Here is a 14,485-nt window from a genome sequence, read left to right on the forward strand (position 1 = left end):
ATGGAGTCACAAATTAATATGAATCAAACAAATGTTCCATAAACAGAAATGGTAGGAGTGGTAAGTCACTTTCAATGATCACTAATGGTCACTAAAATTTGTGACTCCAAGTACATATTATACATCTTCTGTTTATGAATTTTGAAACAGCGCATACCTTTGTAAACCAAGAAAACTTTAATAAAAAAAATTTGTTGTTTAGAGTATCCTGTTTTGCAACACAGGGGATTTTCAAAGGCAAAAGTTAGCAGTTGCCATTCCTCTGTGCAAGTGCTGCCATGTCCCAAGTCATTCTGTATCCCACAAGGCAACATGACTAATCTCTTCTTTCACTCTTCCTTCCTCTTTGAGATGACATGTTTGTCCTTCCATTCCCGGACGACATGGATAACGACATTGGGATTCTAATGACTGGGAATCTCCACTCGTCTCCCAACTCCTCGCCGGTCCCTTCCCCTGGCTCTCCTTCTGGGATTGGAATAGGACCATCCTTCCAGCATAGCCGGGTAAGTTCCTTTCGATTTCTGCACTATACCCGCTCAGTAGGTAGTGTCCCAAATCCATTATGGGTTTGGGCTCTTGTCTCCCCTCCCTTTCAGTTCAGTCACAAAGTGCTTACTTTAGAGCAGGGGTGGGGAACTTCCTGGGGTCCACATGCAAGGGCAGTGACTCTTACCTTTGTCCAGTAAGGCTACATTCCAGCCATGCAAAAATTTAAGGGCTTCTGCACTCATTCACCTGCCTGTCCCGACAGTCTATCCAGCCTCCACCCATACAAGCAAGAGACATCATTGCCATTCAAGGATACATCCCAGCCAGGCAAAAGCACTCAAGGGGGAGCATGCAGCACAGCCCGTGATGGGTGTGGCCTCAGTAGAGTCCTGAGGGCCAGATAAAGAGGCCTCGGAGGCCACATTCAGAAGTTCCCTGGGGTCCTGCTTTAGAGTAGCTAGGATTTCTCTGGGGGAGAATGTTTTGCCATGTTGCAAGAAGCAAGCATGACAATCGAATACATTTGGTTCTTTTTGCAAACTGTGCTGAGGTGCCCTTGGCTTCAAGGAATCACATTTAAGGATTCAGTTTTGGAAACGGGCTAGATTTAAGTTTCCACAGAAGGGTTTCTGCAAGAAAAGAGGCTTTCCCCCCCACCCCACCCCTCCTCCTTTCCTGCTAGCGATAAAACCACCCATCGGAACGCACACTCTCCAGGTGCTGGGATTTTTATGCAGATTTTGTTTTCTTAGCCCAGGGTGCTTGTAGTTCAGCAGTTAGTTCTCCTTAAAGTGGCTTTTAAGAAGCTGGCTCCAGCATCAAAGCTTATTTAAAATGTAAATTAATTTTGTTAATTTCAGAAAGGAAGGTTCTAACTCTAGAAAGCTTAGTGTATAGTTGAAGTGTTTAGCAAAGTTCCTCCCACTTGCAGCCTCTGCGGCACGAGGCACTTCACGGGGGTTATTATGTATGCCTATCATCCTTTGCTTGGAATGCTCCTGCAACCTGCAGGCTGTGCATTTTTAAGGAGATGGCGGTGGCAGCGGCAGAACCTGTAAAGTGTTTTCTCTTCAAAAGAGAACATTTCCCTTCATCTTCACTTTCAATAAATGAAGGATAATGGGGACAATAAAGTCAATAGAAAGGTTCTGATGCTGCTTTCCTGATTAATAGCACATCTGTGAGTTTCGCATCTCCACTAAGGCAAACATCTGTTTTCTTCTTCTTCTCACTCAAAGTGAAATGGCTTTGTTTTTGCATCCCGGGGGTTACGCATTTACTCCAGTGGCAGGTGCGGAAGTGGTGAGATCTCCAGTGGCCCCTAAAGGCAGCTACTGTGTGGATTTCCTTTGGTGTGGCAGATGCAAATTTTCCAGAATCCTGTTGTTTACTAAGTGTGGCACTGAATGATAGAAATAGGCTGCTGGCCTAGTATTTATATTGTATTCGTGTGCCCCCCCCCCCCACTGACATTTTCAAGTTCCTGCTCTCTGGGTTAACCTAAATATATTGCAACATGCACACCTGTCCATAGGTTACTTTTTTGGTTCTTAAAAGCAGAGATGCCTCTGTTACCTAACTATCGAGACTCTTCCCAACCCACACTCTTCACATCCTCCTTGGGTATTTTTGTCTGGCTTGAACTTTGATAATGCCTCTTGCTTCCCTGGATAGAGGATAGAAAGGGATGCCCAAGTGCTTGTAAAACTAGCCTATGGTACAAAGGTCAAATTGCATCCATTGCTCCACTCACTTTCCCCTCTGCCCTGGCTAGCTCTGGCATGCAGCCCCCGGAAAGTCCCCCAGAAGAGAAGGTGGCCCTCTGTATGAAAGAGTGTCCTCACTCCTGCTTGAAAGTGTAGCCTTGCTATCCGTTCTGTACCTCACCACCTCTGAACCCTTGCAGCCTTCCCATTCTGCACCCAACCCCTGCAGTCTTCAAGCAAACAGGTTGTTCAGTAATTTCTACCAAGTCGTAGCCATTTTTGCAGATTGTTCGCAACACGGCGTGACGATCCTGCACAGCCTCAGATTTCTCCCATAATGAGATGAGCGATCAGGGAGTTTGGTAACCCAGCGCGGCCCCTTGTAGGCGAATGCCTTTTGGAGCAACTAGCTTAACCATTAACACGAGCCTGGTAATTGAGGTGTAATTTTTGCTCGTACAAAAGCAGCAGCGTGTGATCATTTCCCCCCCAGGTCAAGGGAGGGCACCCTTTCGTCCGTGGACCTTGTAATTAATTGCTGCGGTTTGCAAGCGAGTGCTGCTTCCATGTCCTGCTGTTGAATTTTCAGCCAGGGGAACTCTGAGGCATTCTGGGTGGACAAACTGGTCACTTTGAGGGCCAGCTTGATGAATAAAGTAATTTCAACTTTAGCAGGGACCTGTTAAGTGGGTCCTTTTGAGGATGTTGTGGTGGTCAAGCTGTCTCTCAAATCACCTGCAGTTACTGTAAAAATGTACCACAACTTTATTGTTTTCTGGAGGAGGGATGGGGTGCATATTTGTATTTTATATTTTATATTTTATAACTGAAAACATTATAAAACACTACAAATTTAAAATCTTGAACAGTTCCACGGAGTTTGGAGCCCAACCTGTTTTTAAGGCAATATAGGTTTTTCCTTCTTGATGATTGTCTAAGAAGGCCTTCTGTCATGACTAAGAGCTGGGCTGTGTTTTGTTTTGCTTTGCTTTGCTTTGTTTTGTTTTGTGTGCTTACCAAGAACATTATAATCATCTTCTACGATCTGCCAAAGGAGTTGAGAAGTTGACTACTTTTGTTGGTGCTTTTGTTGGTGCTTAGAAGTTTTCCTAAGGAAATTTTTTTAATCGTAACAATTTCTGGTGTTCATTTCTTAGAATCATAGAATCATAGAATCATAGAGTTGGAAGAGATCTTGTTTCTTGTCAACAATTTCTTGTTCATTTGCATGCAGCAAAAACAATGAATTGTTTTGTTAGCCACTAAGATGTTTTGCTCATGTATGTTTGAAGGATTGCACAAGTGTGCATGTAGATATGAACAAATCCTCCTAATACCAAGCAAATAGGCCTGGAAAATATTTAGTGGAGGAATGCCCCCCTCCCCGTTTCCACTAACCAAATCTCATGTGTTACCCTTCCCAATTACCAAATTGCAGCCTCTCTTTTTATCCATGAAAGGATGGATTTGTAGCTCTTTGAAAAGAAAGATAAGGCAAGATCACCTTTCCATCTCAGCCATATGCCTTCTTCTCCTTCCATAATCTTGGTTGGTCTTCCTGTTGTCCTTGTAAGTTAAATCGCCAGAAGCTGCTTGCCATCTAGTCAGAGATCCCCAAACCATGGTCTGTAAGCCTCATCCAGGTGGTCTGCGATATGTCTGCAAACGTACATTTAAAAACCATATAGCAGGCACATCCAACTTCCAAGAGACTGCGATCTACTCCCACTATATAAAAAACAACGGGCAATGATCTATCCATTGGATTGACCACAGTTGTTGGGCTTTTGGAGGGGAAGCTTCATCAAAGTTGTTGAGCTTTTTGGGGGGAGGTTCAGCCAAAGTTGTTGACGTCCCTGCCATATAGCATCTGGCACAGCACCTTACAATTGCTACAACTGGCAGAAAAATCATTAAGTGCTCTGCCAAGACCCTCAGCAATTTCAGATGGTCTCTGGGAAAGAAAGTTTGAGAATAACTGCACTATACTATTGAAATGTAAGCTAAGACAATCATCCATCATGCCACAGTTTGATCTAAGTGCCTTTAATTACCAGAATGAATGCACAAATTCTGCCATCAGTACGCTGTGTGATATGCAATACATAAAGCAGCATATTCCACATGATACTGGAACTAACCCATATGAACAGTGTGACTTGTAGACCAGTTTTGCATTGAACGTTGATTGATTTGATGGAAGTTGTTAGCTCCTACATCCGTCCATATTTCAACCCAACTGATCAACACAAATGTTGATCGGAAATTGTCATGCAGAGAGCAAAGAGAAGCCCAGTGAAATACAAATGTATGTTGAAACAAGACATAACATTTGCGTGATATTCTAGGGTTTGGCGAATTGCCTTCCTTGAAAAGATCTCATAAACTAAAAGTATCTGAATGGGCAGAACTCAAATTACTGTTACTTGGCTGTACGGCATGATTTTGTTTCTTATACAAATATTGGGGCATGTGGTCTCAAATATTGGGGCATGTGGTCTCTCTCTCTCTCTCTCTCTCTCTCTCTCTCACACACACACACACACAATCTTTATTCTCAGAAGTGATGGAACTCACAGGTGGAAAATAATTTTATTTATACATATCCTTGTTATTTATTAGTCAATACTTTATTATTATACTTTATTATTGGACCTGCACTGCATCTTTGTACTTTTGTCCTTCCAGCCTGCACCACCTTATCATTTACATTTTTGATTCTTTGTTTTCTCTCTGTTTCTTATGCTTGCCCTTCTTAACAGAATCAGTAAAATATTAAATGAGAAAAGGTACAACATTTGCATGATTTGAGGGGAGGACAAGACTGGCAGTCAAATTTGCCACCTCCCTTTAATAAGCCTCCTGTACCAACCGAAGCTGAGTACCCCATTGTCTTCTCCGTGTGTCGTTCATGCCTAATTTTGCATTTCCTCCCCCTATCCCTCTTCTCGTTTCTCCAGAGCCAAGGAGAACGTCTCCTCTCCCGGGAGGCACCTGAAGAACTGAAGCAGCAGCCTCTTGCTCTGGGGTACTTCGTCTCTACTGCCAAAGCTGAGAACCTCCCTCAGTGGTTCTGGTCATCCTGTCCACAGGCCCAGAATCAGTGTCCCCTCTTTTTGAAGGTTCGTTGGACATTTTTTTGAAAAGAATGCCATTGCTTCTCGTGGCATCTGTAACCTGAGTAGAGCTCTTTTACTGTTGGTCATAGATAAGTTCTTAGACCTACCTTTGTAAGTGTCTTGCATGTGCCCTTTGCTGTAGGGAAATGCACCCAGGGGAATGTTGTGTTGCCGTCTTTGGCACGACCACATCCATCTTATCTCAGCCAGCACTTCTTGCTCTTTTGTAAGAATGTACCTCAAGCAGACCGAAGAAGGGCAGGGAATTGTAACTGGGTTGCATGCTCCACTTCAGATCCCTGGCTCAATCCCTAACATCCCCACTTACTGGCACTGAGAGGGGAGCCTCGATCTGAGACTTAGTCCAAGTTTCATGGCTAAGCATGGATTCAGATGTCTATCGCCCTAGTCCAAGCCCTCTAGGATGGCCAGAAACCTCATTTTAATGTTCACAGGCCTTCTTCCCATCTCTCCTACCCCAATGCCCACAATTCTCACCCCAGACCAGATTCATGAATGCTGTTCATAATTCAGCTTGGTGGTATTGTTAAAACTGGGACCAAAGCTCTCAAGGGTTCCTCTTGCCTTCCCGTGAGGTGCTTGGTCAGGGTGGGGTAGGAGGACACTTACCTAGATCAGTTGCAAACTAAGCACCTCACTGAAATGCATGTGGGCTTGCCGAACATGGTGATAGCAGCAGTTTCTGCTTTGGTCAGCAAAAACAGATTCTGATGTGATGTGGTTGGGCAGCGAGCGCCAAAATTGTTTTGTTAGGGGGTTCCCCAGGGCACCTTCCTTGCATCCCCCCCTTTTCATATTTGCAGAATTTCCATAGCACCACCCTCCCTGTAAGCGGCAAGATCTCTGGCTTGATCTCTGGCTGAAGGAACTCTTTGGCCAGCTTTCCCCCCACCAAGTTGAAGGAAATGTTTTGGGCCAGTATTTGTCATGGGCATCGTTTGGGCATGTTTTGAGAAGGTTGTGGTTCAAGGGGATGGAGGAGAGAGCAGAGCCGCTCTGTAGATTACAACCCTGCTAGCCCAAGCCCTTTGGCCACCTTAGAGTAGCTTCTCCCTCGTCGTCAGGTGGTGGTTATGAACCTGGAAGGAAACTGCAGCAGCCCTGTGTGGTGACACCTGTCTTTCCCCCCAAACAGGCATCGTTGCATCACCACATCTCTGTCGCTCACACGGATGAACTCCTCCCTGCACGGAACTCCCAGAGGGTTCCCCACCCCTTGGACTCTAAAACCACGTCTGATGTTCTGAGGTAACTGAGTTTTGTGTCTTTTCAAGCCCCAGAAATAAGTGCTGGCCTTTGACCAGCCCTTTGATCTTTGCTCATCTGCTCTGAAAGATGTCTGTTGGCTCGTTCTGCAGACCTTTATGGGAGGGGCATGTGCAAACAGCCCTCCTTTCTGTTGGCCTATCATTGCAGGACAATGGTGGCTAGTGCCCAGCGGGACTAGTGGGATGGAAAGCAGGGAGACCAACGGTGGGCAGATCCAATGAAAAGCAGAGCTGATTCTGCCCCATCCTCATCCTTCTGCATCCTACAAGGGCCTCACTAAGGCACTACAACCTGACAGGCCCACCTCTAGACTGGCTGTAAGGAAGTGGGCAGATAGTTGGAGAGCTAGCAAAGAGCAGATTGAGGTTTGCGGGGCAACACCCCATTTGCCAGCCAGCCTCCACTGTTGCAGGAATTTCCAGCCTAGCTGCCAGGAAGGTTGATCCAGAGAACGGTGAGGAATCGTCACTAGCATTTGACAACATTCTAGATAGGAAAAGCTTGAAGCTTTGAAGATCTTAGAGCAGGCATAGGCAAAGTCGGCCCTCCAGATGTTTTGGGACTACAACTCTAGCTAACAGGACCAGTGGTCAGGGATGATGGGAGTTGTAGTCCCCAAACATCTGGAGGGCCAAGATTGCCTATGCCTGTCTTAGAGATAAGGTCATTTATTTATTAAAGCTAGTGTCTATTGTATTTTTTGGTGGCCAAGGGAAGGTACTCACAATCTCCTCTTAGAGTCTTGCCTTATACAGTTGTGTCTTGGAGAAAGAAGCTACATTTCACCCTGCCCTTTAGGCAGGGCTATGCTTCTCAATATTCTGTCTTTCAAAAATGGAACAGCAAGTTGATCTCAAAATATTGAGTAGTAGTAAAGAGAAACTTCCTTCCTTACAGACCTCCCCCAGGTGTTAAGATCAGCAGGCAGGGTGCCCTTGGTAGTCCCACCTCCCTCCGACGTCTGGGGAGGGTGCCTTGGGATAAAGCATTCTTTGTGGGAGCCCCTAGGCTGCAGAATTCTCTCTCCACAGAGGTGTGCCTGGCACCTTTGCAACACAGCTCTTGTCAAATGCAGAAGGCATACTTACCCTCCTGCGATGTATACTTTCTTCAGTTCAATTCTCAAACCTTTATTGGCATTTATACAAGATTCCAATAAGGTTCAGTACAATAAAATCTGCACCTAACACTTAAGTTAATGTTGTATAACATTCACAAATCCTCATTGCATGTTGCAGAAACCTGGCTACTATCTCCATCTTAAATAATAATAATAATAATAATAATAATAATAATAATAATAATATTGTATTATTTGTACCCCGTCCATCTGACTGTCTTGCCCCAGCCACTCTGTGGGGCTTCCAACATATATAAAAAATAATAAAAATTAGACATCAAAAAGCTTTTCTGTACAGGGCTGCCTTCAGATGTCTTCTAAAAGTCAGATCGTTGTTCATTTCCTTGACATTTGATGGGAGGGTATTCCACAGGGTGGGTGCCACTACCGAGAAGGCCCTCTGCCTGCAGCACCTTATTTCTGTGTACTAAAGAGTTTTTAATACTGTGTTTTGATTGTCATAACCTGCCCTGGGACCTGCTAGTGAAGGGCAGGTAATTGATATATCAGTTAATAATAATAATAATAATAATAATAATAATAATAATAATATACCCCACCCATCTGGCTGGGTTTCCCCAACCACTCTGGGCAATTCCCAACATAATATTAGAAACACAACAAAACACCAAACATTAAAAACTTCCCTAAACTATCTAAAACTCCAATAGTTGTTTATTTCCTTGACACCTGATGGGAGGGTGTTCCACAGGAAGGGTGCCACTACCGAGCAGGCCCTAAAGGTAGAAGCCTCGGGAAGTGCAGGTTGTGGTACAGAAGGAGCCCCTTGTCCTGACCACCATCCCTTTTCTTTCCCTTCTCCTCTCCTGCAGGTTTGTGCTGGAGCAGTACAATGCACTGTCGTGGCTCACTTGCAACCCCGCAACTCAGGACCGCAGCTCCTGCCTTCCTGTCCACTTTGTGGTGCTCACACAGCTATACAATGCCATCATGAACATCCTCTAATCACCCGGAAGCGCCTGGATGACCTTCCCCTTCAACCTGAGAAAGATGGGCCGTGGCTCGTGAGGGTCGGAGGAGCCCTTCTCCTCGTCGGACCCCAGCCTCGGGGGCCCAAGCAGCGCCTTGTTTCTTCCAGGAATAATAACAGGAGGCTTCTCCAGTGTTTTGTGGAGTGTGCCTGGTGGGCCACATCAGGACTTCTGCCAAGCATACCAGACAGTGAGATGTACCGCAACCTCAAGGGCAGTGTTAACGCAGTGGCGGGACGTTAATGGAACATCGGACCACAGAAGACAGTGTCCTTCCGTTTTGTTATTTCCTTTTTTTGTTATTTTCTGTTTTGTTGCGCACGGATCTCTTTGCCTAAGAGACAAGTGCCCTCCTTTCCGAGCGAAATGTTGTCGTGACCAGTTTGGGTGGCCCAAAACTCTTTTAACATTGTTCCTTGAAAAACCGCCGGATGAACGTGGCTGCAATGAAGAACCAGTTCTTATAGTCTTTTCAAAAGAAAAATAGTGGGATTTCTGTCTACCTGCAATTCCTGTCTGAGTGGATTGGGTTGAATGCATGCATTTGTTACCTGTCCATGTAGATGCGAACGGTCTTGGAGATGCTCTCTTCGAGTTTTGTTTGTTTTTTAATTTATTAATGGGGGCTGTTAAATTATAGAGGACCAGGTACAGTAGTTGAGCCAGCTCTGCTCTGCCAAGAAGTATTTATCGACATACCTCGCATTCTTCTGACTGAGAAATGGGGTAAAAACCATGGAGGAAATCCAAAAAAAAAAACCAAGTTAGGAAGAGCATTTGAGGAAGAACTTTAGGAGTCACTATTTTTATTATTATTATTATTACTATCTTTGGTGGACTTTTTTTGGTTAAGGAACTCTAGCGAGGTTTAAATAAAGTCACATGAACAATAACACAATGCAGGACAACAGACCAGTGGGAGGCAATAAAACACTTTAGCGTCGAGGCAAATTGAAGGGAGAAATACTGATTAAGAGAGGAGTCTGATGGATGTGGAAATTATTCCCGAAGCTCAAGCCACCTATAAACTGGGAGAGACTCATCTGTCATATATTCGTGTGTGTTATGTATGTATGTGTGATATATATGTGCATACACACACACACACATACATAGATTGTTTACACTCTTATCAGTTTCGAATCTGGTGTATTTGTCTATAGGAAGAAAAATATTATTTCAAAGAAATAATTTTTAAAAGTTGTATCATTAAATTAGTACTTGAAAATGAAAGACCACTGAGGTGGGAAAAAAATGAATCGGTTTAGTTAAAATGTTTGCCATTTTAAAAAAAAAAGTTTAAAGCAAATCATATTATTTTTATGACTCCTTAATTCTAGGATTTGAGAAGTCTATGCTGTTAAAAGATCCCATTCCTAATGTTTCTCTTTGCACTGTGGGCAGGCCTGGGCTGCTTTAAAGAAGAGGAATCAAGTATTGCGGGGGGGCGTGGTCCAGGTTGCTGGCCATCGTCCTTAGAGAGAATACCATTTTTGAAGTTCTTCCAAAAGTCCGTCTTGTTCTGGTTAAAAAAAAAAAAAAGAGGAGAAGAAGAAAATAATAATAATAATTAATTAAAATTTCTATGACTTTAAAGAATATTTTTCTTGAAATGATGGTGTAAGGTTTAAAAACAAAATTTATTATTAAAAATAATAATAATCCCATGCGTGATGGGTGAAGGGATCTGTCAGAGGAAGACCCTGTAAATGGATCGCTTTTATTCTCTGCTCTAGGGGCAGGGCAGGGCAGGGGGACCTTTGCAATGTACAGGAGGGGGAAAATCAGATATATCAAAACCATTTGTATCTAATGTATACAGTGTAAAATTGATTTTAAAAAAAATATTGCATTACTATTTTTTCTTAATCAGAAAGGAAAATTCTCAAGGCCTTTTGAAGAGCATTAAAAGATGAAGATTGTAAACTTGTATACAAAAAAAAAAAAAAAAACCTTGGTGAGGAAAACTATGTAAAGTTATCTTTTACCATTTTTGGGATTCTTTGTTCCCAAAATTCACCTGGACTTTGAATTAGAGATGGATTTACTTTTACCTTTTTTCTTTTTAATGGGCTGTTTTTACCAAGGGGGTTCTTTCCTTCCCCAGAGATCCAGTTCTAATGCAAAAATTAAAATGCCTCCCCCCCACTACCCCACAAATAAGGGGGTGGAGGGGTAGCGAGAAGTAGTTTTCATCTGGTGGTGTTTTTATTTAATTTTTTTAAGTTAATAGAAGCTGGTAACATATTTATACATTTTTGTGCAAAATAAATGAATGGCAATAGATTTTAAAAAGAAAAAAAATCTTATGTACTTCAGTGTGAAAATCTGTATAATATTTCCCTTTAAAATATGCATTATTTTACTTGTGAGTTTTTTACTGAATTAATCTGAAATGTACAAGCCCTGGATTTCCTACAGAGTGAAGAAGTTATTTTATTTTTTTTAATTTCTAATTTTGGAAATCATGCAGAAATTGGAATTATAACAGTTTGAGCGACGTGGGTTAGGGTGGGTGGGTGGAGGCAACCTAGGGGATGTGCAGGGGTGTCCAGCATGCTTGTATGTATATTTCAGAACCTTTTTTAAATGTAAAAGCTGTACATTTCTTGGGGCGGGAAGGGGAGGGGAGTTCTGAGCTTTTTTTTCCCCTTGAGCATTTTTGCAGTGAGCCTCTTTTATATATAGCCAACAATTTGAAACAAAAACAAAACAAAACGAGAAAAAAAAAGAACTATGTGAAGTTCATTTTAAATCTTACAGTATATCGCTGGTACAATACACTAAAAAAAAAAAGACTTTGATAAAAAGAAGAAACAATAATAATAAAGACCTCCATTTTAAATGTCATTCATATATACCTTGTGGATGAGAGCTATATACTTTTACACACTTTTTTAGATGAATAAATTATTGAATTACTGAAACTCGTGTGGGTTTTGCCGCTCTATTTACGTGCTGGTGACTCAAGCTGCTTGTCGGCCTATCTTGAGTTAACTGTGCTCTTTTTTGGGGGGGGGGGGAGGGCAAGGCTCAGTCAGTAGAGCACAAGACTCAGCTCAGTCAGCTCAGTCAGTAGAGCTCTTAATCTCAGGGCTGTGGGTTTGAGCCCCACGTTGGGCAAAAGATCCCTGCATCGCAGCGGGTTCGATTAGATGCATAGCTGTCAACTTACAGATTTGAAAATAAGGGACCAGCAGCCTCGAAAATAAGGGATCAGCAGCCAAAATAAGGGATTTTAGTCAACCAGCAGCCAAACGAAGCCTCAAGTGGTGGTTCCCATAGCGCAGCAACCTGGCAAAGGGGATGCAGCAAGGAAAACCACCGTCACCTCTCCGCTGGGAAGCGCTGAGCAAAGGCGAGTCCCCAGGCAACACGGCCGATTTGATCGGCACAAGGCATGCAAGCTCCACCCCCCCCCAGTCGTTCTTAGACTCCTTATTGGGTGAGCAACACAGCCAAGCAACACAGTTGGAGCCTCCCTCCTCCCTGGCTGGCAGGGAGGGAGGGAGAGGAGCTGCTTCCTTTGAAACCCGGGAAATTTAAGGGACATCATCAGTAAGGGACAGCAGCGGGACATAGCGCTGGGATAAGGGACTGTCCCGCCAAATAAGGGACGCTTGACAGCTATGGTTAGATGACGCTCATGGTCTCTTCCAACACTACAATTCTATGATTCCACAGTCGTGAAACATTGGCCTTTTCCCAGCATAGACCAGCGTAGACCAGGGCTGCGTTCACACGGCAGTTTATTCTATTTCCCCCACGTTTCCTTAAGCGATAATTTCCACTCTATTTGAGCTGTCACACCACGTAGAAGCTGCTCCCAGAAAACTAACGCAGTACAGTGCATCTTAAAGCACTCATTTCTGTGTTACTTGATTCCAGGGGGGGAAAGGCCATTTGCAACCTCCTTAACCCAGAAAATCACAGGAGGAAAGTAACAAGCTTTGGGGCAATAATCCTGGTATACAGTTATTTCCTGCCATTTTAACGGAAGCAGGCATGTGCAGAAAGGGTGGGGGATGATGTTCATTGTTGTGCCACGCCATGCCCACTGGTCTGAATGAATTTCAGAAAGACTAGTATTATAATTGGGGAAAATTTCAACTTACCTGGGCTGCATAAATGTTCTGACTCCTCCCGAATCCTTTTAGTGCAGCACAACTGTGCTTTGCAGGGGCTGATGGGAAGTTGTAGTCCAAAACCTCACAAGGGCGCCAAGTTGCCAAAGCCTGCTTTCAGGTCCAGGATAAAGCCTCTACAACCTCTTGTTTGCAGGAGACTTTCCTGATACAGTCGTACCTTGGAAGTCAAACAAAATCCGTTCTGGAAGTCCGTTTGACTTCCAAAATGTTCGGAAACCAAAGCACAGCTTCTTGCAGCCAATCAGAAGCTGCGGAAGCCCCGTCAGACATTTGGCTTCCAAAAACAGTTTGCAAACCGGAACAGTCAATTCCGGGTTTGTGGCGTTCGGGAGCCAAAACGTTTGAGAACTAAGCTGTTCGAAAACCAAGGTACGACTGTACTTCCAGTTGTCTTTCCCCACCCTTCTCACAAGGATAATTTGCTTGAGTAGGGGAGGGGCCACTGGCATGGAGGGCTGTGGGCATGCTCTCTTAATACTTGGCTTTCCTAAAGTTTCTCGAGAAAAACCTCCAAAAGGATTGCTTAACCCTAACCCTCTAAAAAGAAAAGAAAGATACTGCCCTAGAGAACTTGGGGGGGGGGGGAGAATGAACCAATTGCTTGCCAAGGGTTTATCCCTTCCATCAACTAGAATGGACCAGGGATACTTTTCCCCCAACTCTATGACTTTACTGCGCAATGCAGTCTCTACAGCTATTTGGATGGGATAGGAGCGATCTACCATCACTCCCCAATTTTTCCAAAGCCTTCATCTGAGATTTATAATGCAGGATGGTGCCCTGAAAAGAATAATTCCGATTCTGTGAATTTTACTGGGAGGAGAAAAGCAAAGAATCTTAGTTTCTCAGCATTCCATCCTATCTATAACGCTCCTTATTATAATAACTTGCTCCAGAGGGCACATATATTAGATCTCAAGGCAGCTGCTTCCCAAGTCGAGGGGCTGTGACCCCTGCTCATGCCAACTCCTGTTGCTTGCCAACCTTGCCCACCCCCTACTCCTGCCAGACCCTCCACCCTCTCCCTCCGTCCCTCACCCAAACCCACCCGGCCCTCGCAGTTCCTGCAGGTCCCCCATCCCCAACCCTGTTTGGGCAAACTTGTGGAGGAGAAGGCTTGTCAGTGGCTACCAGCCACAGCAGCTATGCTCTGTGTCCACTGTCAAGAGGCAGCAATGCTTCTGAGTCCCAGTTTCTGGAAGCCACAGAAGGGGAGAAAGCTCTTGTGCTGGGGTCCTGCTTGAAGGTTTCCCACAGGCATCTGGTTGGCCATTGTGAGAACAGGATGCTGGACCAGGCGGGCTCCAGCAGGCTCTTCTTAATGTTCTTAAGCAGGCACTGAGCTGCGTCCAATATCCTCTGTCCGCTAGCGCAAGGATGAGTTCTTAAAGCGTTGCACAGCTTTGAGGAATCCAGCGCAACACTTGCAACAGTTACCAGCAACCCGCTTGATCGTTCTCTTGTGCCACCATTTCCCGCTGGTTCAAAGCACGTTTCATCAGTGGAACAAGTTTACTGCCAAGTGACTTTAACACAGCGCAATCTTTTACGTCTCTGCAGGCATTAGAAGAGCTGGATCAGAGCCAGGGTGTACATCATAGGAAGAGCTCCAATGTGT

The 14,485-nt window shown here is 44.2% G+C and overlaps 1 protein-coding gene across 2 annotated transcripts in view; it reads left to right on the top strand.

Moving 5' to 3' along the window:
* MED13L (mediator complex subunit 13L) overlaps nucleotides 1-11,646 on the top strand; it is a 163,480-nt gene extending 151,834 nt beyond the window's left edge. For both annotated transcript variants that reach the window (XM_083417440.1, XM_083417441.1), the window contains exons 28-31: nucleotides 352-506; nucleotides 5,159-5,320; nucleotides 6,474-6,586; nucleotides 8,561-11,646. In XM_083417440.1, the coding sequence (XP_083273566.1) occupies nucleotides 352-506; nucleotides 5,159-5,320; nucleotides 6,474-6,586; nucleotides 8,561-8,693 (563 nt within the window). In that variant the 3' untranslated portion in view covers nucleotides 8,694-11,646. The remainder of the gene's footprint in view (nucleotides 1-351; nucleotides 507-5,158; nucleotides 5,321-6,473; nucleotides 6,587-8,560) is intronic.
* The last annotated feature ends 2,839 nt before the right edge of the window (nucleotides 11,647-14,485 follow it).

This window comes from Podarcis tiliguerta (assembly GCF_965153285.1).
Source record: "Podarcis tiliguerta genome assembly, chromosome: 16".
Lineage (NCBI taxonomy): Eukaryota > Metazoa > Chordata > Lepidosauria > Squamata > Lacertidae > Podarcis > Podarcis tiliguerta.